The sequence below is a fragment of the Puntigrus tetrazona genome, chromosome 2, assembly GCF_018831695.1.
Source record: "Puntigrus tetrazona isolate hp1 chromosome 2, ASM1883169v1, whole genome shotgun sequence".
Lineage (NCBI taxonomy): Eukaryota > Metazoa > Chordata > Actinopteri > Cypriniformes > Cyprinidae > Puntigrus > Puntigrus tetrazona.
The window spans coordinates 2,740,403-2,768,163 of record NC_056700.1 but is presented as its reverse complement, the minus strand read 5'-3'; the positions used below and the strand labels follow the sequence as shown (position 1 = coordinate 2,768,163).

At 38.2% G+C, this 27,761-nt stretch overlaps 1 protein-coding gene across 1 annotated transcript in view; it reads right to left on the bottom strand.

Moving 5' to 3' along the window:
- bcl2b (BCL2 apoptosis regulator b) overlaps positions 1–25,449 on the bottom strand; it is a 37,964-nt gene extending 12,515 nt beyond the window's left edge. The window contains exon 1 of the mRNA XM_043260587.1: positions 24,336–25,449. Within this exon, the coding sequence (XP_043116522.1) occupies positions 24,336–24,821 (486 nt within the window). The 5' untranslated portion in view covers positions 24,822–25,449. The remainder of the gene's footprint in view (positions 1–24,335) is intronic.
- Positions 25,450–27,761: the final 2,312 nt, after the last annotated feature.

Sequence of the window (27,761 nt, the reverse complement as noted above, 5' to 3'; positions counted from 1 at the left end):
TCTCAGTATTTAGGAGGTCAATGCCTATGCCATTGTTTTTGACTATTAAACAAACCGAGCCAACATATCATGTATTTGTACAACACAATTATCGGTTGCTTTCTAATTTTAGCATGAAACTGACATATGAAACTGAGCTTAAATAACTACAAGGATTTGCATTCACTTACTAGCATACAGTATCTTTCAGGTTTGCAACTATGTTATTATAAAGCATTGTTAAACATGAACCAGACACGAGCAAGTCTTATCCTCCGAAGCTCAACCTCCGTTGCCTGACAGCGATGCAAATTCAAGAGGGTCAAGACGCACAAGCGTTTCTTCAGTTCACCAGGGGGAAAAAACATTCGCTGAGACTCCTACACCAATATTTGAATTCATATTTTTCCACTCAAATCTATTATTGTGGTATAATCTGTGTAAAATACACCCCCTGAATGGTAGAGAAAAATATGTGTGTTTGCTTGTGTGAATGCAAATAAGTTGCTATTTTTGGCAATAAAACACTGCGATGAAGACCAGACTATATGCCGCAAGTCAAAAGTCAGGCTAAACAAGACTAGACCCGGCCACATGGCTGTTTTACAACAGCATCCACCTGGGATTTAAACTTACAGGCAGGGCGAGCAAGATTTCTGCTGACATAGCCTGGAGTCAGAAATCATCGGACCATCTCTGTACAGCAGAAAATCAGATAACAATAGAGCTGCAAACCAAGCCGTATCAATCCCGCACCGTGTTCATTGTGCGAAAAGCGCACCAAGTACCTGATGTTTATATTTACACAACTCATGTGCTCCATGACCATTTTTAATACTTGGAAAAGCCTGAGGAAATGCACAAACACAAGGGTAGACATTGTTGTGTAAAATAAGCTTTCAGCCACTCCACCTTGAACAGCGATGACGGAGGTTAACGCATTGTTAGCGGGGGTCCGTGCGTGGGTGGGTGTGCTGCCCTTTCCCTAAAGAGAAGAGAAGAAAGCAGCCACCCATGCTATAAATAAACAGGCCAGGCCTGGCCACTAATCTAATAAAACTGTCCTTATTGTATCTGCCAAGAGCCTGCAGTCCAAAAGGGCAGGCGTGGTGCATGTGGAGGGCGCAGATATTGGCAAAGGATCGCTGAGTCATCACCTGGTGGAAGGGCGTATGGAGTCAGATGCCGATTCCAATCCATCGTCTTTCCACAGGCACTCAGCAATAATCAAGCTAATCGGTATTCAGCTGAGAATTCATAATGACAAAGGCATCCATCTCCGTCAATTAATCAATAGCTGAAGTGTAATCTGTGCCATCAAACAGAACTGCAAAAATAATGAGTCTTTCCCAAACGCTCACTCGCCTTCCACGGATCGGATCCAACAGGCTTTTTTTGCTCAACCAGCTCAAAAGAAGTACTTTATCAGTGGTAAGAAAGCGCATCAAAGCGTTTACCATTTAGCTTCATCAAGATGCATATTTGTCGAAGACTGGATGAATTCAAGTTAATGTCTCTGACAGTTAAAATATTAAGATTCATTCATAAGAATGTTCCTTGAGGCAATTATTGAATATATTCTCAAGCTCCATTTTCCAGTTTTCCTGGTTTTCAGTTATAAAGTAGGGGGTGCTATTACACATCTTCTAAAAGAGTACAGAATCTCTGATCACATATGTAAGCAGATGCACATGTAAAATAATCAAACATTAAAACATGTTTAAATAAACCCTGCCTGACGTTATCGCAATTTTGCCACAGGGAGTTTTCGGGGTGTTGATGGAAGCGATCTACTTCACCTACGTATGCTAAATCCATCCTGGACGTAGTCTTGGATAAAAACACCATTTTCTGAGTTTTTGATCAAAACAAATGTTTTTATATTATTTAAATTATATTGAATTCACCATAATAAAACTGTATTAAAGCGGAGACATATTGCATGGTTAGATATTCATACAAAATATTTTTGTGAAAATGGTGACTGGCAGCAAGAAAAGAAAAAATTACAGGTTTTAGTAATGTTACAGGATTGTATGGTGGAGTTTTTCTAAGACTTAAACAACCCAATAAAAAATATAGCAGCGTGTAGATCCAGATTAAACTAATAATAAACTGATTAGTATAAAAAGCCTTATTCTAAACACAGTTGCACAACTGAATTCAAACAAACCTTCCATGTGTAAAAATGCTAACAGCGGATGCTCCATTCCGGAACATACCTTATCTTGTGACCATAACCGTTACGTGAAAGATCAAACCCAAACTTCAAAGCGTTTCAGAGGACCTTTTGTTTCATCAAGAGCATCATTTCAGCTTGCATGATTTAGGCGGACTCAGATATAGAAGTTCTGTCAGGAAACTCAAGAAGGCTCAGCCCAAAAGGTCTAACTATTCACATGAGCTTTCTTCTCAAAATTCCAATACATGGCTAGCGCTCGGTCTAGCGCTGTGCTTCAGAAACCTTCCACCTCCCCCAGCTCCACCTGTGTGGCTTCATGTATGTTATATATTGGGGTATTTCATTTCTGCATGCTCACAGCAGCATGTCAGTGGATGTATTGGCAGTCTCTGGGCTTGCTCTGCCGCAGCAGCAGAAGTAATTACATTAACATTGACATGTATATTCCCACGCTAAACTCTCTCTCTCTTTGAGTTATCATGACAGAACTATGGTGCATTTAAATATGTACATCAGAAGCAATTTAAACGTGTCCAGTTTATTTCATATTTCAGCCATGACTGCAGATAGTTTATTTACTAATATGAAAAGACTCCCCGCTCTTCACAGTGAGCCGCTACCTTCGAAAAAGCAACATTTAGTGAGAGGGGAAAGAATTTCTCACTTACATGCTTGAATGAGTCCTGAACTGACACTAACTGAGATACAGGCACATTCTCCATGGGAACTATAACATACTCCTGCGGCTAGCTGGGTCCTGAGAGACAAATTGGCCCAGTGGAGAAGTTTGTTATCTAAAAACAAAGTATATTAGAAGTATATAAAGTATATTCATGGTCTACAGTATGATTAGTTACTGCATGCAACAGATATTTGGGTGCACCAGGGCACATAACCCGACTGAAGCACATTAATAGCTTTATAAATCAATTACAATTCCGATCTACACTGTGCAACAGTTATGTTTCGTGCTGCAATTGGCTGCTTTTCATGCTATCAGCCAAAAAAAAGCAAGAAACCTTTGCATGCTGATTTATGTTTACAAGACAACATAGATTTGATTTTAATTATCAGAAGCAAGGTCAGATATCTATTGAAAAAATAGCAAGCATAGATCCCTGAGTACACCGATACACATATATACATGACATTAATCTCATTTTAACAAGAAAAGAGTATCTCATTGTTTTCAAGGTGACCCTGTTATGACTGCTTGGATTTTGGAGATTTTCTATGGCAAAATCCACAAAATCGTTTTCAGGAGACTGACAGGGACAACACTTTCGCATTCAGTAACCCAGGCATTCAGTATGTTCCCATGAAAATGGTCTATGTTGTGTAACAACACTGTGTTGCAGCTAACTTTTCCATGGTGATGTTAGCATTATACAGATGCCAAGCCTGTAACCAGGGAAATGTCTACTGCAAAGCCAAACGCCTGGTTGCCAAGACAATGATGGCGAGATGACAGCTTGTTGAAACGTCTTGTGGCTCAAAGTGCAAGGGTTTAGTGTGCCGCGGTTAGCCGGGGAAATCCAAATACAAAGATATAAAAGCTTCAGGATTTATTGGTTTTGGAGAGGAAGCTATGTATTGTGATGATGAACAATCAGCATACACATGAACTTACATTTCTATGGAAGTCTGTTTCTGTACTGAAAAATTACATTTTGTCTCGCAATTCTGAATTGTTTCTTCATAATTACACATTTACTTCTCACATTTACTTGACTTTTTTCTCGCAATTGCCTGTTGTAAACTCACAATTCAGTTTTTTTTTCCAGAACTGTGGTTGTATAAACTTGCAATTGCAGTAAGAAAGTCACAATTGTGTGACATAAAGTCACAATTGAGAATTGAGTGCATCTACATCTAGTAATAACAACGAAAGGTGGGTTACAAAGTGAGAATTGTAAGATATGATTAGATTAGAGACCATTCCTTCATCCAGATTGACTTTAGACCCTTTAGATTCCCAGCTCAATGTTGGTGTTTCTTCTCTTCAGTTCACCTTGTTTTCTACAGGGTTCAGGTCAGAGGACTGGAATGGCCAGCAGAAGCTTGGTTTTGTGCTCAGTGACCCATTTTTGTTTGTTTTTGTCAGGTTTGTGTTCAGATTATTATATGGTTGGAAGATCCAAACATGGCCCGTTGTAAGATTTCTAACAGAGTCAGTCACTTATTGATTTTTTATCTGTTGGTTTTTGATAGAATCCACAATGTCATGTTTCTAAACAAGGTGTCCAGGACTTCCAGCAGAAATATAGGTCCACAACATCAAAAAATACAGCAGTATATTTAATTGTACCAATTGTACCAAACCTATCTTGAGCGTTTGCTTCAAAAAAAGCTAGTTTTTAGTTTCATATGACCATAGAAGCACGCCCCATTTGAAGTTCAAGTCGTGTCTGACAACTGAATATGCTGTTTGTTTTGATGAGCAAGGATAATTTTTCTTGAAATCCTCCTAAACAACATGTGGTGATGTAGGTGCTGTTGTTTTCTGACCTTAAGACTCCCCCAAGCTTTTTCTGTGATTTTCTCATACTCTCCTCACCATGCATCCTCTTAGACACACCTAACCTTTTTACTTTCCCAAAAGTATCTTATATGATCTTCCAGTCCCTAGATATGGCTCATCTTTCCCTGGTCTACAGCTGTCATAAACTGTCACAAGCCTCTCTGCTGCCCCCAACAGCACTGGAGTGCTCATGATGTTGTTATTCAGTGTGCACAACATAATCTGAAGTGAGGGTTTCATTTATAAAGGCTTGATTTAGTGCACTCAAATGCGTATTATTCATCATCTTTGTAGACTGTGTACTTAACGTAACTGAAGCCAAACAATACAGAGCATAAAGCCTAAGGCATAAAGAAGCCATCAAAAATAATAATAATAAAACTACTCCATGCTCCACAGAGCGCTCCCCACAATCTAGTTTCTTCTGGAGCTCAACCCTTTAATAAAGTCTTGATAGTTTTGGCAACAGGTTCATAAGTTATTGGATAATGGAAAAATGGCAATATCCCCCTTTGAACCTTGAGTTACATGAAATGAACCACAGTTGAGGAACAGTGACTAAAGATATTAGATCACCAGGTAAACAGCTATAAACAGTAATCTACTTGAAGCAACTTGACCTCCTCTGACATCTTGGTAGCACTACAATATGTTTCTGTTTCATCCAGTATCAGGTACATTTTGAGACAGATTTTTACATAATGAACATAAATCTATGAACAGACCATTATCGCTAAAAAGGAACTTCAGTGTTAAAATACCTTTCCCAGTGCCAGTTTAATGTGTGGAGAAAACCACAGTATAAGTAAGCCATTCATCTTGTAGTAGACTGACTTCCTGAAAAATATAAACACTGTGGCCCTGCAACACTTTCTGCAACGCTCAGTTTATTCTAGCGGTCCAGTTTGTCAACAACTGGCTCAACCAGTGCCATTTGGGGACAAAACTACCTGTTGGCTGAAGGACTAGTAAATGTGCTAGAAAAAAAAATATTATTTTTACTCTAAAAAAGCAAAGGTTCTGAAAAGGGGTTTTTACAATGATCCATTAGATAAATATTTTGGGTTTCACAAAGAATCTTCAGTGAACGGTTTTAAAATAACCATTTTTTTTCTTAGTGTGAATAAATGGGTTTCTATTATGCTTTTAAAATTTTACTGTTGCATAAAAAGATCTGCTAGGTTACAATAAAAGGAGAAATTCTCTTTAACAGAAAACATTTTTTAAGAATTACAACAACCGGTTCATTCAGACAACAGCAAGCTTCTTCTTGATATTATGAAGTCTGGATAAAGTGATGTCACTCATTCTGATCGTGTACATGCAATCAGATAATGTAGAAACAAATATAAAGAACCATGGCCAGGTTGAGCTGAACTAGAGAATACAAAGCAGAAGAGCTGCTTTAGTAGCATGTCGAAGAGATACTGTTCCTTCCATCCCTTTCCAAAACCACTTATCCCTACAAAGGTTCTACATGATCCTCTTATAAATATTCTCAGGGTCTGATTCAGGCTTTAAATTAGTAGGACATTAGTTATGTCAGCTAACCAATCAGAGCATGTTTTGAGTTTCAGAAGAAGGGGCTTCATCAAAGCAGAACAGGACAGCATTCAAGACAGTTTAGAACAATCATTCATGATGAGAACCTATTGTAGTACACCACAAAACTAAATCAAGACTTTGTAAAAGGGCATAGGACCCTTTCATAATCTGAAGAACTTTTTTCAACTATAATGAACCTTTTGGGAAACGAAAAGTCCCATGGATGTTAAAGGTTCTTCATGGAACCATCGATACCAATTATCTACTATTGGTGCATCTTCACTATCAAAACTTTAGTACTGCCATCAATTTTAACAAGAAGGCCCTGTTATCAGTTAGCACAGTTATGGCAACTCTTGGCACAACGTTAAAATAGAGAAAAAATATTTTCTGACTTGTATTAGTACACTCTCAGAAATAAAGGTACAAAAGCTGCAATTGGGGAGGTACCTTTTCAAAAGGTACATGTTTGTTCCCAAAGGGTCCATTTTGGTAACTTAAAGGCACATATCAGTACTTAAAGCGTGCATATTTGAAACCAATAGGTTGAAAAGGTACCACCCCAGTGACGGCTTTTGGACCTTTATTTCTGAGAGTGTATTTTACTGAGTAAAATCTTAATGATAAAACACATAAGATGACATTTTGATACAACCTTAGACCCCAGCTTCATTGTAAGGCCACAAAAACACATTCCTAAAAAAGGTTATAGGTATGAAAAGATAAAATGATAATTTACACGCTCTCATTTTGGGATGAACTATCCCTTTGAGGTAAAATACGCACTGTAAAAGTATATAAATACAAAGGCATACCTTGTATCCCAGAAAAGGTAAAGGTTCATCTTCTGAAGAATCTTTTGACAGCATATCTTGAGCAATTAGTTGTTGACCTCCTTTTTCTTACCATAACATAAGTATAGGTATTAGTAATTAAAATTGGGATTTTTCTTAGAGTTTCAAAATTTTTACAATTATAAAATCAGCCTGACCTACAGAAAGTTACTAAACAAAAATAAAATAAAGTTCTAGACATCTCTCCATGGTTTTCCACTGAGATCATGTGTGGAGAAGTCTGGGACATAAGAATGTCTGCATGATCCGACTGCACATTTTATAGTTTGCATTCTTTAAGGTCAGATAAGAAAACCAAGAACGAGTTTAATGACCTCAGCAGCACCCAGCTGATTCCCGTCCAGGGCTCTGCAGAAAGAATGAGAGGAATGCATTGGAGCGTAGAAACAAACAATTGCACTTTGTTCCCTGCTGCTACAAGAGGCTTATATTCAGCCCACAGAGAAAGATTCCTCTTGCCACCCTCAAAGGAAGCAGCCTAGTGAACCAAAGTGCATAGCTCCTCCACCACATGGCATTATCAAAGACGGCAAAAAGATGCGCTGGGATCTACTATTTAAATGCATTTGTTCGAATTCAATGCATTAAATACATACAATGACTTAAATAAACCTATTTAAAGAACAAGCTTCCGATCTTAAACTCAAGTTGATGCTCATTTTGAGTCAAAAATATCATGAAGGTGTCATCATACTATTATTATTTCCTCATAATGAAATTTGGTCATGTGGTGTGACCAATAAACAGAGCCAAGCATTCAGTCAATCAATCTACAGGCAGCAAAAAAATTATATAGGCAGGCGAAGTCTCTAGAAATGTCAGATAATTTCAGTTTTCAATTTTTTGTCAATGTATTGTGATATGTTTGTATGTCCCTCAAGAGAAGATAATAGTTCTCCTGCCAGGCTGTTATTGAAAATGAGAAGTAAAGGTTAAATGAAGCAAAAGCAATGTAAGTTTAGGGTGTAACATATACTGTGTAAAAAAATGTGGGGGAAATATGTTATTAATTTTTACTTGGTTACACCACATGACATTTTTAGTTAAGTTAAGTTCTTAAAAAGCTTCTTTAAAAATGTTGGCTCATTTTTTAAACAGATTTTTCAAATATATCTTATTCTTTTTTATCAAAACACTCAAAATTCATGCAGAAAGTATAAATAAAGCATAATCTCAATTAACAGAGAAAAGAACCCTAGGAAAAAAATGGTGACGTGTCAAAAGGTCACGACTACAATCTAGGTTGTTTGAAATGTCAGACAGTTCAAAACCTTGAGGCTGAAGTGTTTCCCGAGAAGTATTTAACATGGCAACTGGACTGGCTTGCTTAGCATGCACTGGGAATTGAAGTGAACTCAACAGTTGATGGCTTGACAGCTAATTTAGCCGCTGCATCAAACACTGAACATCACAGGACTTCGGTATAGTTACAGAAGCTTAGACTCCGCTCTAAAGTTACAGCGAAACCATGATGCTTTAGAAGTCTCTCAGCACAGGCAGCCACTCCCTGGGTCTAATGTGGTCTGGCAAGCTCACTGTGCACACGTCTCTCTCTGACTTTTATTAAACGGGGCGTTTGCAGTTTGATGAAGGTTCCCCTCCAAAAACCACCCCACCCCATCGCCTGTTAACATCACCTCAAGATCAAAAGGGGCTAATCGCCGCTTCGGCTGCGGTTCACCTTATTAGCTGCAAACTTTTTGTGAGGGTGAACGTGTGTGTCGTGCACCCATTCAATTAATCTTCAAAAAAACGGACAAAGGTAGGACCGCGGGCTATTATATTTGACTAGGTCAAATAAAAAAGGGTTTCGCTTTATTAAAAAACTTTATTGACAATCAACATACATTGGTGATATTTACAGAAAAACCATGTCTAGACTTTGCATCGAGGGCATCCAAAATACTGAGGCTCCGGCAGAAGAATATATATTCCAGCAGTGCAAACCGCAAGCCGAACCACCCAAATTATTGCAGGCTGGCCATTTGAATAACGCTTCCCTGTGCTGAGATCATAAATAATTCAACACGTGTACTCGCTAGCCTAACCTCTCTTTAAAACCTGCCAAAACTCAGGATTGAAGATGAACCAGGCTTCGACTTCAGTCTCAACGGCGCACTATGATCTGAACCGCTCCTTTATTAATTTATTAAGTCAATTTGAAGTTGCTAACACACGGGTTTCCACAGCCTTGCGATAGGAGCTTGTTACTGCTGATAGTCTTCACAGGAACGCGCTCTCATCCTGCGGCTGACGAGAGACGTTTGTCAAGGGTGGCTTGTGGAAGTTTGAGGCAAAGTCGAATTGAGGGCCGACAGCGTGATATGGAAATGCCGCCTGCGAGCTTTTATCACCTCGGTGTCACGCGGCAAGCATTTGTCACCGCTTCAAAACCAATCCGACGTTTTCAAGTAATGACTGGGAAATGTCAGGAGCTGAAGGAAGTCAGGTGGCATTGAAACAAGCTGAGCTGAGTCTACAAGCTTCAAGATTTGCCAAAGTCAAAGAAAATTCGCACAGCATGTTACTTTTACATTGTACTACTACGGTAAATCTCACACCGGTTTGTGCGAGCTTGTGCTGCTTCTCAATTAACCCTTAGATCTAATATATGTTATATTGTTATATATTGCTAAAGCTGAAGCCTATTTTAGGACAGTTAGTGCTTTCATATTACTGTAATTAAGAAATTTAAATTTAGATACGTAGTTCATACTACTGTGAGTGTGTGTGTGTCTTGGCTGAAAATTACATACTTTCTTGAAATTGATGGATGTTTCCTGTTAACTCTAAAACACATCAAAATACAAGTAAAATACCTGTAGTCCTACACTAGGATGTACTTTTATTGACTTTCCTACATGCATACATACATACACACACACACACACACACACACATATATAGTGCTGTCAAATGATTAATTACATCCAAATAATAGTTTTTGTTTATGTAATGTGCATTGTGTATTTATTATGTATATATGAACACACATATACAGCATATATTTTGAAATATATTATTTTGAATATATTTTTATTCATATAATTTGTCACATATAAATATATTTAATTTCTAAATTATTTTTCTCAAATATATACATATAATGTGTGTGTGATCATATATATATATATAGATATATGTTCTTTAAAGCTAATAAGATAATAAAATAAGCTAATAAAATTAATTTATGAGTATAACAAAAAAATGTGCGTGTGTGTTAATCTATATGGGTACCCTGACTGGAAGTATCTTTGAGCTTCTGAACCGTTGGGCGTTCTCCAGACAGACAGAAAAATCAAAAACTGCAACTTGTGGCTATCGGTCTGTGGATGTGTTGAGGAGATCCCTTGGGTGATGCTTGCCAGGCCATCAGATGTCTGACAGGAGGCTAATGTCCCGCAGGCCATTTTCTCCCCAGCATGGCTCGCGTGTCACTCAGCGACAACAGAGCATCATTGATTTCACACAACCTGTCAATCTAAGCACTTGCCGTCAGTTTCACTAAAAACAAATCAAATTGTTGTTTATCGCCATCATTATTGTTGAGCCCTGCTGCTTAAATGGGCTGTTCTTTGCCAGAGTAAGCTGTAGAGTGGCCAGATAATATAAATTACCTATGGCCCATATGCACGTTATACGTGAATCAAATACAGAACAGATGCAGAGATCGACTTCATGTGGAGCAGCATTTACTGAGAACCAAACCACGCTGAGACACTAAAACCACCGGATCATGAGCTGCCCACGTGTAACATAACAAAGTGCATAAATTATTTTAATTAAATAGGATTCGATAACTGTATTAAGCCGCATTGTTTTGTTTTTTTATTGTGATTAACTGTGCAGCCCAAAGTCTATGTAGTCTGTGACCTATTTGCTTTCTCGGGTTTGATAATCAGCAGAAGTGCTACGATTTCAAGCCACAGCACTCAACAACAACAGCTCTTGATTACGCTCGAATCCCTCCAAATCAAAGACGTTTCTGTAGCTTATCTTCACACAGAGTGACCGTTCAGTGCGCCTTATCAACCACACGAAGTTGCAACAACAGTAGCTGGACTACAGATGACCTTCGCCCTATTGAATTGTTCTCTACATAGTCTGGGTCATGCTGGGCGTTGCTGTTTAAGACCAAACAGTTCACAATCTGATATGGTAACGAGGAACAGATATTAATCTCAACGTTCAGGGTTTTCGACGGTTTCACTCATTCATCATACACACCATGCAGGATACAGGATTGAAAAGGCACGCTAATCCACGCTTTTGCACGATGACATTTAGCTAGCGTCCTGGGAGCAGCAACACATCTATATTTAGATGCTCTCACATAGCTCTGAATATTTCAAGGCCTGCGTAGTCACCTGATACGTGGAGTCGTGGGATAAGGTAGTATGTGGTGAGGAGACAGAAACAGACAGCATGACGCATCTTGTTTGCGGGATGGTCATTTAGTGTCAGAGATTAGCCAGCTCATGCATCATTCAGCAACATGTGTTCAGGCCTGGTTGTGGCCACAGGGAAAGGAGTTTTATTTGTCAGAGTGCCGTCATTGGATGCAAGAACACGTGAACGTAAGTGTGGGGTAGAACAGATGGATATGAACAAGTGAAAATGTGACACATAATGAGCAAATGCCTCACCATGCAGTTACTTTTAGCAGAGAGTAGAGAGATGTCGTCATCTTTATGCTCATATGCAGTGCTAGTCCTCTCTATATGAAAGTTGCAAAGAGCCCCAGAACCACCAGGAGACCACTCTTAATCTCAAAGATGATTTAAAAGGGTCATATGATGTCGCTAAAAACAATATTATTTTGTGTATTTGTGTAATGCAATGTGTTTATGTGGTATAAGTTTCAAAAAATGAATTATTTTCCACATAATGTACATTATTTTTTCTCCTTTAAACCTCGCCTCCTGAATCGATTCGATTTGAAGCTTATTATTCTTAAAAGGCTCTGATTGGCCAGCTATCCAGTGCACTGTGATTGGTCGAATACCTTAAGCGTTTTATGAAAATGTTACAGCCTTATCATAACGTGATGTTGTGTGACACAAAAACAATAAAAGCCATTACAAATGAGCCATTTGTTGCAGTGGGGACATAATTATTGATTATAATGATTTAGTACTATCTTTTTACGTGCTGCATTGCATCACGGCTCATAAATATAACACCATTTCTGCATTTGTGATGGGAGAAACAACAAACAACAAGCACTCCCCTCCACTGTTACAGTAAGAAGCTGTTTCTTTTAATAAGAAAACCTAACTTAAAGGTTGTGAGTCAGAAGCGCCAGACTGTCCTTGCAGAGTTACAATTGCTCTACTTTATAGACACAGCCACCATAGGCTCCTCTCTCAGCTTTTAGGAATCAGTTCTCTGTAAATGCACTGAACACACTCTAATATTTGTGTTGAACTCTTCTGGAGCAGTAAAGACAAATTAACCACTGATTTCTAGTTCTTTTGGAAGCACAAACTAAGTAGGTTCCCTTTCACAACGACACACAGCGTCTCCTGAACATGGTGCTTCAGCAACACTTCAGCGACAATAACAGCTTTGTGGACAAGTCATAACTTAAAGAATATCTCTTTGGTTTTGAGACTTTAGTCTTTGTAACTTTACGGATCTAATCTATGCACTAACAGCTTGTAAACGCTTGAAATCGCATCGTATGAGCCCTTTAATGACAAGGGTTCAAATCACCCAAACATGTAACGTAACTGTCGTAATCATACTATAAAAAAAGGTCGGCGATGACACAACACCTTCGGCTTTTTATTTCGCCACGAGTTGGTTGACCTCGTCCCGGTGTGTCCCGACCCTAAGGAATCAATAGGAGCCCGAGATAGTGATTTATTAGGAGTCCAAGTCTGCACAGAAAGGATTTATTTGGAGCCTGAGGTTGTGCAGTAAGGAATCATTTAGAGCCAGAGTCTGCACAGCAGAGATTCATTTTGAAGCCCGAGTCTGCGCATACAAGTAAATCATTAGGAGCCCCAGTTTACATGGACAGGATGGGGTTTATGACCTACACTGCATAAAGCCACCAGATGGCGATCAAAATGACTTCACTTTTTAGTACATATAAGGCACACTTGACCTGCATCCAAAATTGCATACTTTCTCGAGTAGGTACTTATTTTGAATAAGTACTTACTTTGTAAGCACAAAAAAATAATATGTTCTATATAGTATGAATGTGTATAGTAGGCATGTATATATGTCAAACTTTCTGTATTTGTGAGTTTTTACTTAAAGGAACACTCCACTATTTTTTAAAATGTATTAGAGCTGCATTCTGCCTTAAAGTGACAGCAGCCTAATAAACCTGCTGCTGTCTGTTATTTAATGTTCTTAACGTAGAATTTAGGTAATTTTACAATTTAGCTATATAAAATCAAGCTGGTTGATACACCAGTCAATAGCAAAATTCTTTGCCAATGAGTCACAGATTTACATATTGATTTTTGTCTATGACGAATGTGTCCACAGTGCTGACGTGTACCTGCGGTAGATAATCTACATTCAAACACATTGTTAAAGCGCTACTGACAATCAATGAATTCGCCCCTCCAAAACTACGTCGACCAAAAATGTTTTTTCCATTTCAGCTGAATACATTCAGTTGCCAAAATTATGGGTGCATCTCTAGTTATGGGCCATTTGCATTATAGTTAAATAATAGCAATATCAGCACAGCAGTTGCGTCAAAGCAGCAAATCCTCTGAGGACTCACAATCACAACAAACAATGAGTCATGTGCTCATATATGAATTATTAATTTGTGTGCATCTCTGTCAATCCAACTGCTTTCCTGTAATGCAACAGACAGGAGCTTACTGAGAGTGGTTTAAAATATGCAGTACTGCGCAAAAATGTTTGTTTTAAGATGGTTATTTATATCTTTCACTTTAGTGTGCCAGTAGGAAATATCAATTTTAGATTTCCAAGCAGATCTCTGCGTGGGCCATCTGTTGTAGGACTATCTGTTCATACGAAAAGCTTGTTAGACTCAGACCTGTCACGAAAAGTTAAAATGTTTCTTGTTTTGCTAAAATCTTTGGAGCCCGGTAAACCTGATTAATATATAATATAACGTGCGTGCAACTCTAAGGAATGAGACGCTTTGGCTTGACGTGAATGTAAAATCGGAGAGTTTAATCATTACGCGTGTCAGTTGTTTATGATAAGCTATTGTTCAAGCTATTGCACGCTTTAACCTTGATGTACTTTTCAGCTGTTCTGAGTGAGGTTCAGTTCCTTTAAAGTCTGTGATAATTGCGTTTAGATCAAAAATTTGATGGGTAAATAATAATCATTACTGGATCATTATTTTCCTTCATCAAACTGACGGCTGTCAAACTGGGGTCCAGGGCTGTAGGGGTCCACAGAAAATTTAAGAGAAAAAAAATCATGTATATTTATTTAATGTGTAATGTGACTTAATTATAATAAATAAATATACACATTTAATTTAAGTAGCAAAATATACACAACAAAAATTAAATAATTTTGATAAAATATAAAATTTTTAATTGCATTAAAAAAACATAAATTTTTGTAAGTTTTGGGCTATTACACACACACACATTTTTAGTTATGGGCACTAATATATATATATATATATATATATATATATATATATATATATATATATATATATATATATATATATATATATATATATAATAGACCGTTTAATAGACCTTTCCTTTGAAACCTTTAATTTAAGGGTGTTAATGCTTATTACTGACTGACTGCATTTGTTCACATGCTCTAATTAATTTGAATGCATTCACATGCACACACACACACACACACACAGTTTCACACGGAGCTAAAACAGTCACATTAGTTCAGCCGGTTGACCTGGCTGGAGCGATTGTCCACACACATTCCCACCCATGGAAGGCCTCTCAGGAAAGCAACACCCAGGTCATCTGCTTTATTTATTTACATTCCTCCGATCGGCAGGATCCTCCAGAGACAGGGCACAGAAATATGCTGTGGAAGGGTGTGGAGGACCTCTGGGACAACACAGGACAGCGCCTCCACCAACACCAGCCTATTATCACACACTCACACCATTGTGCTCTTAGAAAAGCTCACTGTGAACGAGAACAATGCGTTACAGTAACCACCTTCGGGAGAGTGCTCTGTGAGAGCTTGCTATTAATCCATATTTATAGATTTTGTTCTCCGGCCACCTTTCACGACATGTGCAAAAAAAGCAATTCAAACCAAAAACATGATACTTCTAGATATACAGATTTAAGTTGTTTCCACATGAAATCAGGATTGAGATTTTGTGGAAATATTGACAAAATTTCATATGTCATTATGTGTCTGAGTGTTTGTGTGTGTGTGTGTTAATGTAGACAACATTTGTGTGTGTGTGTGTGTGTCTTTACTTGCTAGTACCTGGGCCGGTTTAGACCTGTCATTAACTGTTGATTGCCCAAGCTTTTCATATTCTTCATATTTCCCCCATTAAATGGATTTCCAGGGGCCTTTTTTTACCTTGAAGGCCAATTTTTCTAATCGTGTCAGATACGCATCATCTTTTGTGTTTAATTATTTCTTTCAATCAATAAATTCTCTTAGAATAACAAGACAACATAGGTGTGTTACCAATCAAACTAAATCAGTATCAATATTGGAAAAACAGAGCAAAGTGACAAAACAGGCAAAAATAGAAAAACACAATGTTATATCTGAAATGATTGTTGTATTCTGCTGATATTTGGAAAAAAACGGCACTCATGCACGCACAATATTGTTAAACTATATCACATGGTATAAACATAAAGGACGAAACATTTTTTGTGAACTCTCAGGGAGTACACGAAGTAAATTGATTCGAATTGGACATCCCATGTCAGAAATGTAGGGGTATGAAATGCATTCTCAGTCCTGCCACAAGGGGTGCTATAAGAGAGCAAAGTATTGCCTAGGGTCAGTTTTCTTTTATCATGACAACTAATGTCATGGTGAAGCAAATATGTGAAAAAGTCTTGCAGAGCAAGTAAAATTGTTGACATGTTAAGAGATTTAGTTTTTGTTAGTTGATGTTTTTTCACGCAATAAAAATTGAAAAAAAGCGTAAAGAATTATTTTATAATAATTGGGAGATACTGATGCTGCAACCGTCTGACCCGAACCTACCTGACTTTCACTTCTCATTTCAACCATCACTTTTAAAAATAGGCTATAAAGTGGTCTTCTTGCTCGCAATGCTTTCGTGTTTGTGTACTTTTCAAGTATGTTTTTAGCCTCAGAGCACCTCTGTGTGTATGTAACATATTGCAGTCACAAGACCGTTCAGCAGGCGCATTACTGGATGTCAGAGGCATAGGTCAATATTAGGACATGGCTTGCTACAGGGACAGAGCACCAGAAGCAAAACATGTTTACTGTTAAGGTGGAATGTTTGAAATATTTTAAAGTGCCCTTGTAGAGTTAGTATTTGCTCACGGAGGACAACAACATTTCTGCTGCAAATTGTCAGGTGTAAATCTGAAGCATCGGAAGTCCAGAGTTCACCTAGGCTAGGTATTATCCGTGTGACACAGACAGCCTGAGAGCCACGCATATTTTTTTTATGTTGTGTCTCGCTTTATTCCCTTTGGCTAGGCCAGTAGGAAATGTTTCGGAGATTACCAGCACTCTACTGATGAGTGTAAACATGGGGCAGATGGTGAGTGACTGCAGCTCCGGTAAGAGGAGCCTGTGAGGGGCGAAACTTGGCTGGATCGTGAACGTTACTGAAGTAAGCTCAGGCTAGACCGAGAGCGTGAAGACGCACACACGGGAGTGAAGTGTACATTTACATTGTTTGCCACTTTGAAAGATTCTCAGGTTTTTTCCTTATATTTTTCTGTTGACTGATTTTAAAGTCGCTATGAGGTAGAAACAGCAACAGATTTACCTCACAACATGGAAGCGAAATCTCATACATCCAGCTGGACCATTTTTTATAGATTATGATGATGCTCTCCACAATTATAAATTATTCTATAATTGTGGGTGTGTGTGTGTGTATATATATATGGTTAATCTTCATTTCATGCCAACTTTAAACTCATATTAATGAGATTAAAGATTTAAATCTCTTTCTTCTCAGGGTTTTTTTTGTATAAAATGTTAGTATAAAAGAGATAATGATGTCTGAATCTTCAAGTCATGCTCAATTGTCCAAGAATACTAAACCCTTCAAATAAAAGAGATGTCTAAATAAAAGTCAGTAGATTATCGGAGCAAATATTAAGGTTATCGGTCATTTTCAAAACAGATTTTTTCGATAAAATTATTAAAACATTTTTGTCAAAGATCTCATTATTCTCCATTTTGTAATCCATTTTAATTTTTTAAACAAACAGTTATCGGTCTACTTGATCTGTAATATTCCATATTGGTATCTGAAAAATGGGGGTCAATCAACCCCATTTCAAATTTCAACATTTTACGTTAAATTGCTACAAGGCCGACCTGGACACAAAGATATTGAAAAAACCAGTGAGGCCAAGGACATCTTTTGCGTTCCGCACAAGAAACAAGGTCATACGGGGTTAAAACAACAAGAGAGTGAGAAAATGGTCTATCACTTTAAATTACACACAATTCCCGAGGTGCACAAAAGAAGCATTTCAGTAATTCACTGTAACCGAAAGTCATCGATGTGATGCCAAATGCTCACTTTCCACAAAACGTCAAGTTATTCTTAAATGCAGGCCATTTCTGGTTCACTTTCAGTGTGTGGAAGGACATGACGCCAAACATGACGTGAAAGGCAGCCCAAGGACTTCTTCCACTCTTAACATTCATTAGTGGCCTCCCCACTTCCTGCACGCGGCTCTTGTTCCACTCTCACATCCCCTAAGCAAATAAATCAGAACCATAATCTCTCACAGAAAGGACGCTCTCGTTCCGATTGTTCTATTGAAAGTAAAGAGTCGCACTGATGAGAAAGAGTGAAACATGAAACCACCCAACGGAATCAATGGCAGGAGCCAGTTTTACACGGATAGAGGTATCCGTCAGCATTCCCATTCATCTCAACACCAGGCGCTGACGTATAGCACCTGCACGCTGACAATTTTTGGCACAGGTCATACAGTAAACGCCATGTGACTGAATACTCTGGAGTCTCAGGACAGTGACATCATGACAACGCTGATGGTACTACAAGAACACTGACATTAGCAACTACGCTTCCCTCAAACAAAAAGGGCATTTAGTGCCATGCTGGCGTGAAACTTGTTCTAATTGCGTCAGGGCCAGCATATGACTAGTGAAACAGACGCAAAAGGTGTCCTACTATTGGCATATGCTGACACACCGAATACGTGTACCCATTTTTTTTTTTTTTAATCAAAGGTGCTGTATTTCTTTGCTTTGGTAAGCATAAAAATACCTTATGTTTGTAGATGTTTCGGAAGTTAAGTTGACTTGTTTCTACAAAAAAACTATTCTACAGCTATTTATTCTTCTTTGAAATGTGCGTTCAGTGTCGGAATGTCTGTTTTGGTCCTGACTCCACCCACCGCCGAGTTACCCAATAGTATTTTGACGACTCTGGTTGCCGATTGGTAGAAAATACAGCATATTGCAGCCATGGAAGCAAGCAAACGACCTGGGTCAGAGATTGCAGATTCAACGCAACGACAGAGCCTCAGCTTCCATCTAAAGCACTAATAATGACCCGAGGCATATTAAAACATTAATAAATCCCCATATAAGCTTATGGTGTACGGCTTGTCGCCTTTCGTTGTTAATTGCACTCATTCCTGTTGCGTCTCATCGATCTGGCCACCCGCAAGAGTTTACCAGTACTGGAATGAATGGAAGTTAATTACATTCATTTGAGCTTAAGCTGCTCAAAACAGTCCGAAGGGATACGACCTATATTTTCCTTTCTAACAACACAACATCAAAACAGTGTGCAATGTCCGAATGGTCCTATTCAGGCTTGACACTGGAGAGAACGTGTGTGAGTGTCCTCCATCGCCCATCCAGGTGCGTCCCATCCAAAATCTACACTTCAACGGAGGAATAACTTGTAAAGGGCAGTCCGTATAATCCCCCTTTTAAAGACACACAAGCAAATGTCTCCAGCTAAATGTCAGGGCTCTTTCGCGAAGTCACATTATCGGCAGACAGCAGATCTATGACGGCACGCAAGCCTCCCTCTACAGTTGAACCTGGATCAGTAGGATGAAGTGTATAATTTAAGAGCCGAGCAGCTGCCAACACACCACGTCACGCAGCATTTACAAATAAACACAGGTGCTGCTCACGTGGGCTATGGGCGCATTACCTCTTCGCTCTGCAGGAGGCACCTCTAGCCCATTTGGCACAGAGTTCACAGAAGTGCAATGGGGAGGGGCGTCCAACGTGAATTTAGAGGAGAATAGGGTCTTTAAAACCTGGATCAAAGTGTTAAGCGTATATTTTCAAAGGTTTTATCTCTTTAAGCTTGCTGAACCTCCTGTTTGACTAAACATTTTGTTGTTTGCTGGTGGCTTGCTATAGTGACTGTTGGAAAATGGCGCTTATATATACACGCACTAAACTCAAAACTCAAAAAGTCTCTTCTGCTCACCAAGGCCCTATTTGTTTAATCAAAAATACAGTAAAAACGCTAATAATGTGAAATATTATTGCAAATAAAAATAACCATTTTATATTGCAATATATTGTTAAATGGAATTTATTTTCGTGACGCAATGCTGAATTTTCAGCATTCAGTATCACATGATCCTTCAGAAATCATTATAATAAGCTGCTTTGCTGCTTAAACACATATTATTATTATCTATGCTGAAAACACCTCTTCATATTTTTATTTAGAAACAGTGATACATTTCGAAGCCTATTTCGTTCAGCATTCGTCTTGACAATATCACAATTTTTACTATGAATCTTTATGAATTAAAATACATAGCTCTTTTCCATTTCACGCAGTACATCCTTCACAAATTGATTGTTTTGTTGTCAGACTAAGTTAACTCACGTCTTGCATTTCAGAAGAACCAGAAAATGTTACAGTGTAAAAAAATACAGGGAAAAACTCCACTGATTTCCTCTGGGCCTGGATGAGAGTAATCTCTCTGTGTGGGACGAATGAATCCCACCAGTTCAATGCATAATTGAAACAGAATAAAAAAATCTATGAGTCAAGGTGTTATTTTCTGTCTATGAGCACACAGTGAATTACAGGACAAAATACACAGCAGCTTGTTTTTGAGATCCAGACGGCGAGGTAAACAAACGCACAGTGATTCGTGATGCAGCTAGATGAAATTTTTAAGCGTATGGGGCAAGACAGCAGACTCAACAACATAAAGCCACAAATGACACCTATTTTTAAGTTGCGTGTTAAACAGGAAACAGAAGGTAGGCCGTTTTGAGAACGCACACGCTGCTCTCGCTTGTCCAAATGTCATCATTAAGGTTAATGAGCCTGCCGCCTCCGTCACTGTTTTTAGTGCAGGGCGGAAAATATAAACCCAGACAGGATTTATAGTATCTAGTTGCCCACGTCAGAGCGATCTAGTAAACTTGATTCTTTTTATAGAAAGCCACAATAGACACTGTGATCTCAATCCTTCTGTTCCTATACGAATAATTACAGAACAGCATGTTTACAGTATGTGATGACCTTTAATATAACATAACATATTTAGTGGATTTTCACTGATCCTTGTTTGTTAACAAATAGTTGTACTTAATGCTTAAAACTTACTGCTGGATTTAATTTATAGATCATATATATATGTTCAATCATCTAGTGATACATTGGTTTAGTCATAAAAAAACGTATAATAAATTCATAATGTTCCTACACAATCTACTCTTCTACACAGCATCCCTGGAAAATGTTACCGTTTTATTTGTTTAATTTATTCTTCTTCTTAAATCATATTATACATTGGTTTAGTCATAAAAAAACGTATAATAAATTCAGACCATACTCTTCTACACAGCATCCCTGGAAAATGTTACTCCACTAAATTTCAGTTCTGTCCAATATTTTCTGCCTTATGTTTGTATTTCCACAGCGTGCGGGTAAAATTGTATGAATTTATGAATGAACCGCTTGTTTTATAACAATATATGTCTACTTTATAACTTATAACCGCTTCAAACATTATAACTTGATTATAACCTGCACTTGATAACTTTTGTTAACTCTTTTTTTTCGCTAACGTAATTGGGTAGTTGACATATCAATGTGTTTCTCATGGTATGACAGTAAAAATAGTAAAAAATAACATCTAAAATTGAAGATACATTTCTCTCATGCTATTTGTAACTCAAAATAAGGATATATTTTTCTCATGGTATTCATATTAGGGTTTTTTTCTAAATTTTTGCTATGTCACACTATAGGACACAGTCCAATTTTTATTTGTCAACTACCCAAATCCGCTTCACTAACTAATTACTCGTCAACGGAGATGCTACAGAGCTACTGCAAAAACACGCTCAACGACAAAATTCGTTCTTGTTTCTCTGCATTGCACATAGAGTCTATCGGTCAACTGTCTTTTGCCGGTTAGAGAGCATTAACTTTTTTACACAGCAAGACACATTATGCTTGCATTCCGGCTCTGCTCATGCGTTTGAATGGAAGTGAATGAAACACTTAACCTGCTGTCTAATCTAGCCCATTGTTTGACATTTCGTACACCTTGATAAGGAACAGACACTGACGCCGAATTTTTACTGTCGCTTATAAGCTCCTCTAGTCACTTCCACACTGCGAAATGTAAAAAGCTAAATGATATTTAGGCAGAAATGGGATCCACTGGTCGAGTGAGCAAAACAGGATCTCTCCAACGTGAAGACTGTCAATGGTAGTACACTTTCTAACCAACGAAGAAAATCGATGAAATATAAAATTACCTACATAGCCTGAGGATGCTGCAGGGCTATACCTGAAATTAGGCATAAGTTCATGCATTGGCAGAAAATGTCTGGAAAAATTCCAACAATCTTCTTCAAGTTTCCAGACATTTTCCATCCCTTGCAAGCCCAGGTGCAAGAAAACTCTACGTATGATCGCTCGTCGTTAAGGTTAACAAGCATTAATTTTACATTTTAGCTATTTCTATAGCTACTGTGGCAGGGTTTCTTTTAGTATTTCCACTGTTGAATAACGTAAGCAGCTGTCAGAGTGACTCAGGGATATGTTACGTCTCTCCGAAGCGTTCTGGTCTATTTCAAAGCCATGAATGGAAAGCAATGCGTAAATAGAGGGACTCTTTGCTGATGTTCCGGTCAGCAAGGGTTCAAACCTTCGATATGTGTCAGTACTTTACACTTTCAAAAGGTCAGGACAAGAGGGGAATGTTAAACTTTTCTTCCTTAAAGATGAAATACAGCCGTTGAATTATTGATGAATACCCTCTGGACAGAGCGCTTTGAATTATGCACATTCACATTAAGTCTTTGTTCTGACACTCTAACTAGGACTAACTATAATAATGTTGCGGTCTATGGTCGCAGAACAGAGATGCGGAGATTGAATGCAACCGGAGTGAATGAATGAGGGGAAGTCCTGGAGGACCTCAGCAAACTTCACCAAACCATAAGTTCCCGCTCACGTTTGTCGCCGTTCAGGCGAGTTCATTATGGAAAGGTCACATTCTGAGTAGCCATTCAAAAAGTTGAGTTCCTCCTCGAATTGGAAAGTGTGAAACCGAACGGCTCGCCAGATACACGTACCTGTCGCATCAGCTCATTAGTAGCATGTTTGGTTTGATTTTTTTGTGCTTTTATTCTCAGTATCGACAGTAAAGGTGAAATGTGTTATTTCTTTACTAAATGGAATTGTTTTCTAAAACTATTCTCAAAGACTTCCACACTCTGCTTTTGGTCCATTCATCACTGTGGAAAGGAAAGGTCAAGTTGGGCGCATTGCATTGTGGGATGCAGTACCCTGCGTAATGTGATCCTGGCGGTATACCAGTAAATGTAACAGATCTGGTCTGATTTTTATAGTTAGCTTACACCGTAAAAAAAAGTCTGCTCAAATGAACGGTAAAACTTTTTGTACTAGACACCAGTGTGTTCATAATTAAGATAATACATTAAAATAACGACAGGAAACACCAATTTTCAATATCAAGCAGCAAACAAAGTGTTTTGTACAGCTAAAAATAGCTGGACGCAGATGAGACCGGAAGCTATACCCAAATGTACAAATGGTGTGCCCATTTTTGCATCAGAAAAAATGTCTTTTTGGGGTTATCACGTGTCCTCTGAAGCAAATATTTCTAATATTTCTATTTATTTTTAACATTGTAATGTAAATAACTGACTGAGCGCCGAGTTCGGGCTTCTTGGCTGACTTCTGACTCGATGTACAACGTATGACATGGGTTTTATTTTTTTTATTACAAAAACCCATCAATGTACTTCAAAGGACATGTGAACCAGCCGAAGGCGTGCTGGTTAGTTTTAAGATACAGTAATTGTGGATATATCCTATTTACTGAGCTTCAAAATAATGGCTGCTAGGATGACTTGGGGGTGAGTAGTTTGTAGCGCAATTAAAATTTTTGGCTAAACTATATTTACTTTTAACTATTGCATCTTCTTGGGTTATGTTACAGTCCGTTTCAGCAGATGTACTTAACATATTAGAAAACGAAAAGCACGCCAGCCAAACCCTAAAACTGTCACAATCCACAGAATCTCGACATGTCTGCGCTGAACCAAATTATAATTTTTACATTTTGGCAAAGCCTGGTACTTGGTATCCCAGGTACATTAAAGGTACACCAGAGCAATAATAATAATAATAATAATGGCGTTCAGATCTGTTTGAACAGTATCACACGCGTCTCATCACGAGCTGAACCATTGCACTTATGACAGGAATAGCCCGGGGCAAATTAAACACATGATTTGGTGAGTAAATATCAGAGCCCATATAACTGGTTGCCGTATGAGACTAAACATCCTCCTGTTTGCATAAATCAACAGCAGTTCCTGAAAGTTGTGCACAGGAGAACCACACCTCAGCTCTGCTGCAGACAGCAGCTGTCATTGACTGCTTCACCGCGAAGGCGTGAGAGGGGTGTGACAAATCGCGGCCGCTCATTGGCCGAGGCATCCTAACGGACGGCGCCATCGGCCAATCAGAGGGCGCGCTTCGCTTCGAACGCAGGACAAGGGGCGGAGCGAGCGACCCTGCGTCTTCGGACGTGAGGTATATATCGAGTTAATTACATACCCAACCGCCGTTCTCCTGGATCCAGCCGTGCAGCGGCCCGTTCAGATACTCGGTCATCCAGCCCGCGATGTTATCCACCTGCGCGGTCATCTCCTTATTCACGCATTCGACGCAAACGGTCCCTCCAAACTCGAAAAAAGCGATGATCCTGCCCCAGTTCACGCCGTCCCTGAACAGCTCGTCTATGACCGCGGTGAAGCGCTGATGAGCCGTGATGGACGTGAGATGCAGCTGTTTGGACATCTCCGCAAAGTCCGACTGATACAGGCGCTCCAGTTCGTCCCCGGCCTCCCGCAGCACCGTGTGGAGAGCGCTGAACGGGTCGTGACGCGAGCCGCCGCGGTCCTCCTGCCTCCCCACCATCAGTCCGTTCGAGACACCGTCATCGTGCCCGTTCACTTCCCACACGTACCCCTTCTTCCAGAGCTTATGGTGGATGTACTTCACCACTATACTGCGGTTATCGTGCGCGTTCTCCTGTGCCATCTCGACCTGCGTGTATCTCGAAACAACCCCAGAATCGACGCGTTCCTACGAATCCCGGCGCATCATCTTCAATCCATGCAAAACGGCAACTGATTCTATCGACCTCTATCGTTAAGACGACAGCGAATCACGAACTTACTGCATGTTGCCTCACTTGAAACTGCAAGTTGCACGAATCCTCCAGTGCCTCGGTGTGGAAAAACGCCCACTTTCTGTTCCCGGCAGAAAATTCCAGGCGTGCGGGAGACGATTTAAGCATCTTCCTCCCTATCAGAATAAACGAACGCGCCGCGAGCAACTCTCCGGCGTTTTAAGTGGTAATCGCGCGCCGTGAGCCATCGTTTGTCCGCGCGAAGGAGTCCCGAGCCGCGGGAGACGGAAGAGGTTTCTCGCCGGAGTGAGTTTGTTCTCTCGCGAGGAAAGACTTCCTCGCTGGCGCGCGCGGTCGGGTTCGGTCTTCGCTCGGGAGGTGAACGTTGAACAGTTGCGTCTGCGTGCAAGTTGAGCGTTTAGAGGCGTCTGCCCTGCGCCGACGGACCGCCTGCCCCCTTCGCGGCACAGAGAGGTGTTTCCTGTGCTGCGTCACTCATTCACCCTCGCGCGCGTGCTCCTCCTGCGTTAACGTTAATAACGCGCGCGTTTATCATCCCGAGACCACGGAAGCCCGTTTCCGCTAATGAATACCAAAAAAAGCCAAATGCGGCTTTTTATCTCGCAATTATGACTTTTTTTGCTCAGGGCTGTGAGATATAACTCGCAATTCTGAATGTTTAGTATTTGTGAGATAATTCCACAGTAAAAAGTGAGAATAAAGTGAGAATCACGGGACATAAACTCGTCATTTTAAAAATAAAAATAAAATAAATAAATAAATATATATATATATATATATATATATATATATATATATATATATATATATATATATATATATTATAAAATAATAATTCTCATAATTATTTCTTTCTCAAAATTGTGAGTTTTGAATTTGAACACATACGCTAGAAGTGCATGATATAAACATCACAATTCTAAAAAAAATAATTTTCAATTATTTTCTCAAAATAGAGACAAACTCATAATTCTGATTTTTTTCTCAAATTTGTGAGATATAAACTCGCAATTTTAACTTTTTTCCAAAGAACTGTGAGTTATGAACTCACGACTGCATGATATAAAGTTAGAATTGCAGCATATAATCTTTCAATTCTATAGAATTGAAACTTAAATTCCCAATCCTAAATTTTTTCCTAAGAATTTTGAGTTATGAGCTCTCAGTTGTGAGTTATAAAATCCGAATCGCAAGATATAAAGTTAAAATCGAAGCGATAAAAAAACAAAATCTTGCAGTTGTGAGTTTATATCTCTCAATTCAGATTTTATTTTCCTCAAAATTGTGATAAGCTCTCAGAATTGTGGGGTTTTATCTTAATTAGTTGCAGCTGCAAGTTTATATGATGCAATTGTGAGGAAAAGTCAGAATTTTGAGATTTAAAAAAAAGCCTTTTAAAAGTGAACAATGACCTTTTATTTTTCAACTTCAGAAACAAGCTTCCTTATGAGACCGAGTAATTAAATGTTTTAGCATTTTGATTTCATTTTTTTTTTTTATCCCATGTAATCACAGTTCTCTCTTCAAATAACATTAAAAAACAATGCAATATAAAACATAATGCAATCTAAAACATTCATATAAGTATATATATATATATATATATATATATATATATATATATATATATATATATATATATATATATATGTTGTATATATATACATTCCTTGCATAGATACTGAGCATAAGCTTCTACACTTCTATTTCTATTTCTTCTAAGTCACTAAGTAAATTTGTGACACTGATCATGTGAACTGCTTTCTACAGGCAGTCAGGTGCTCCTTAGATCATTTTGCTGAAGAACATGATAAAGTTCATGTGGGTTGAGGCAAACAAGCACTGAAAAATTCTGATGCATTTGCAGTCATTGTTTTTACATACAATGGGAAAAGTGATCTTTAAAAAAAAATATATATATATATATATATATATATATATATATATATATATATATATATATATATATATATATATATATATCTGTTAAGTGCTTCTGTAGATCATATATATTATTATTTACACAATTATTATTATTATTTACATATATATTTATTATCTACACACACTTGTTAAAAGAGAACAGTCCAGGATGTTATTTTTAGCGTACACTTAAAATAATGGAATTCATGCTTTCAGGCACCAATAAAAACACATATTTAGAAACGACTGGCAGGATTGAATATATATTCTAAACAAGCAGTATTTAACAAGAGTATTTAATGTATAGTCATACGGAAATATCGGGTAACACTTTACAATAAGGTGACATTTGTTAACATTAGTTAATGTGTTAAATAACATGAACGTTACACTTATTATACTCTTTATTAATCTGAATATGCATTTATTTGTTTATTCACAGCGCATCAACTAACGATTAATAAATGCTGCAGAAGTATTGTTCAGTCTTAGTTCATGTTAACTAATGTAGTCAACTAATGAACCTTATTGTAAAGCATTACCAAATATCTTAACTAAAAAATGATTATTAATCTGTGTATGTGAGATATATATATATATATATATATATATATATATATATATATATATATATATATATATATATATATATATATATATATATATATATATATAGTTTTATATATATATATAATATAGTTTTTGCACAAATCCTCCAGTGCTTCGGCGTGGAAAAACGGCCACTTTCTTTCAAATAAAATACATGGCTAATTTAATCTTTACTCGTGTGAAGATTCATAAAGGTCCGCATGAGCTGAAATGGAAATCAGCATCTGTTCAGGCAGAGCAGAATTTGGTCCTCAGCCTCGCCTCAAAATTAGCATCAGAACTTCTTTGAACAGAGC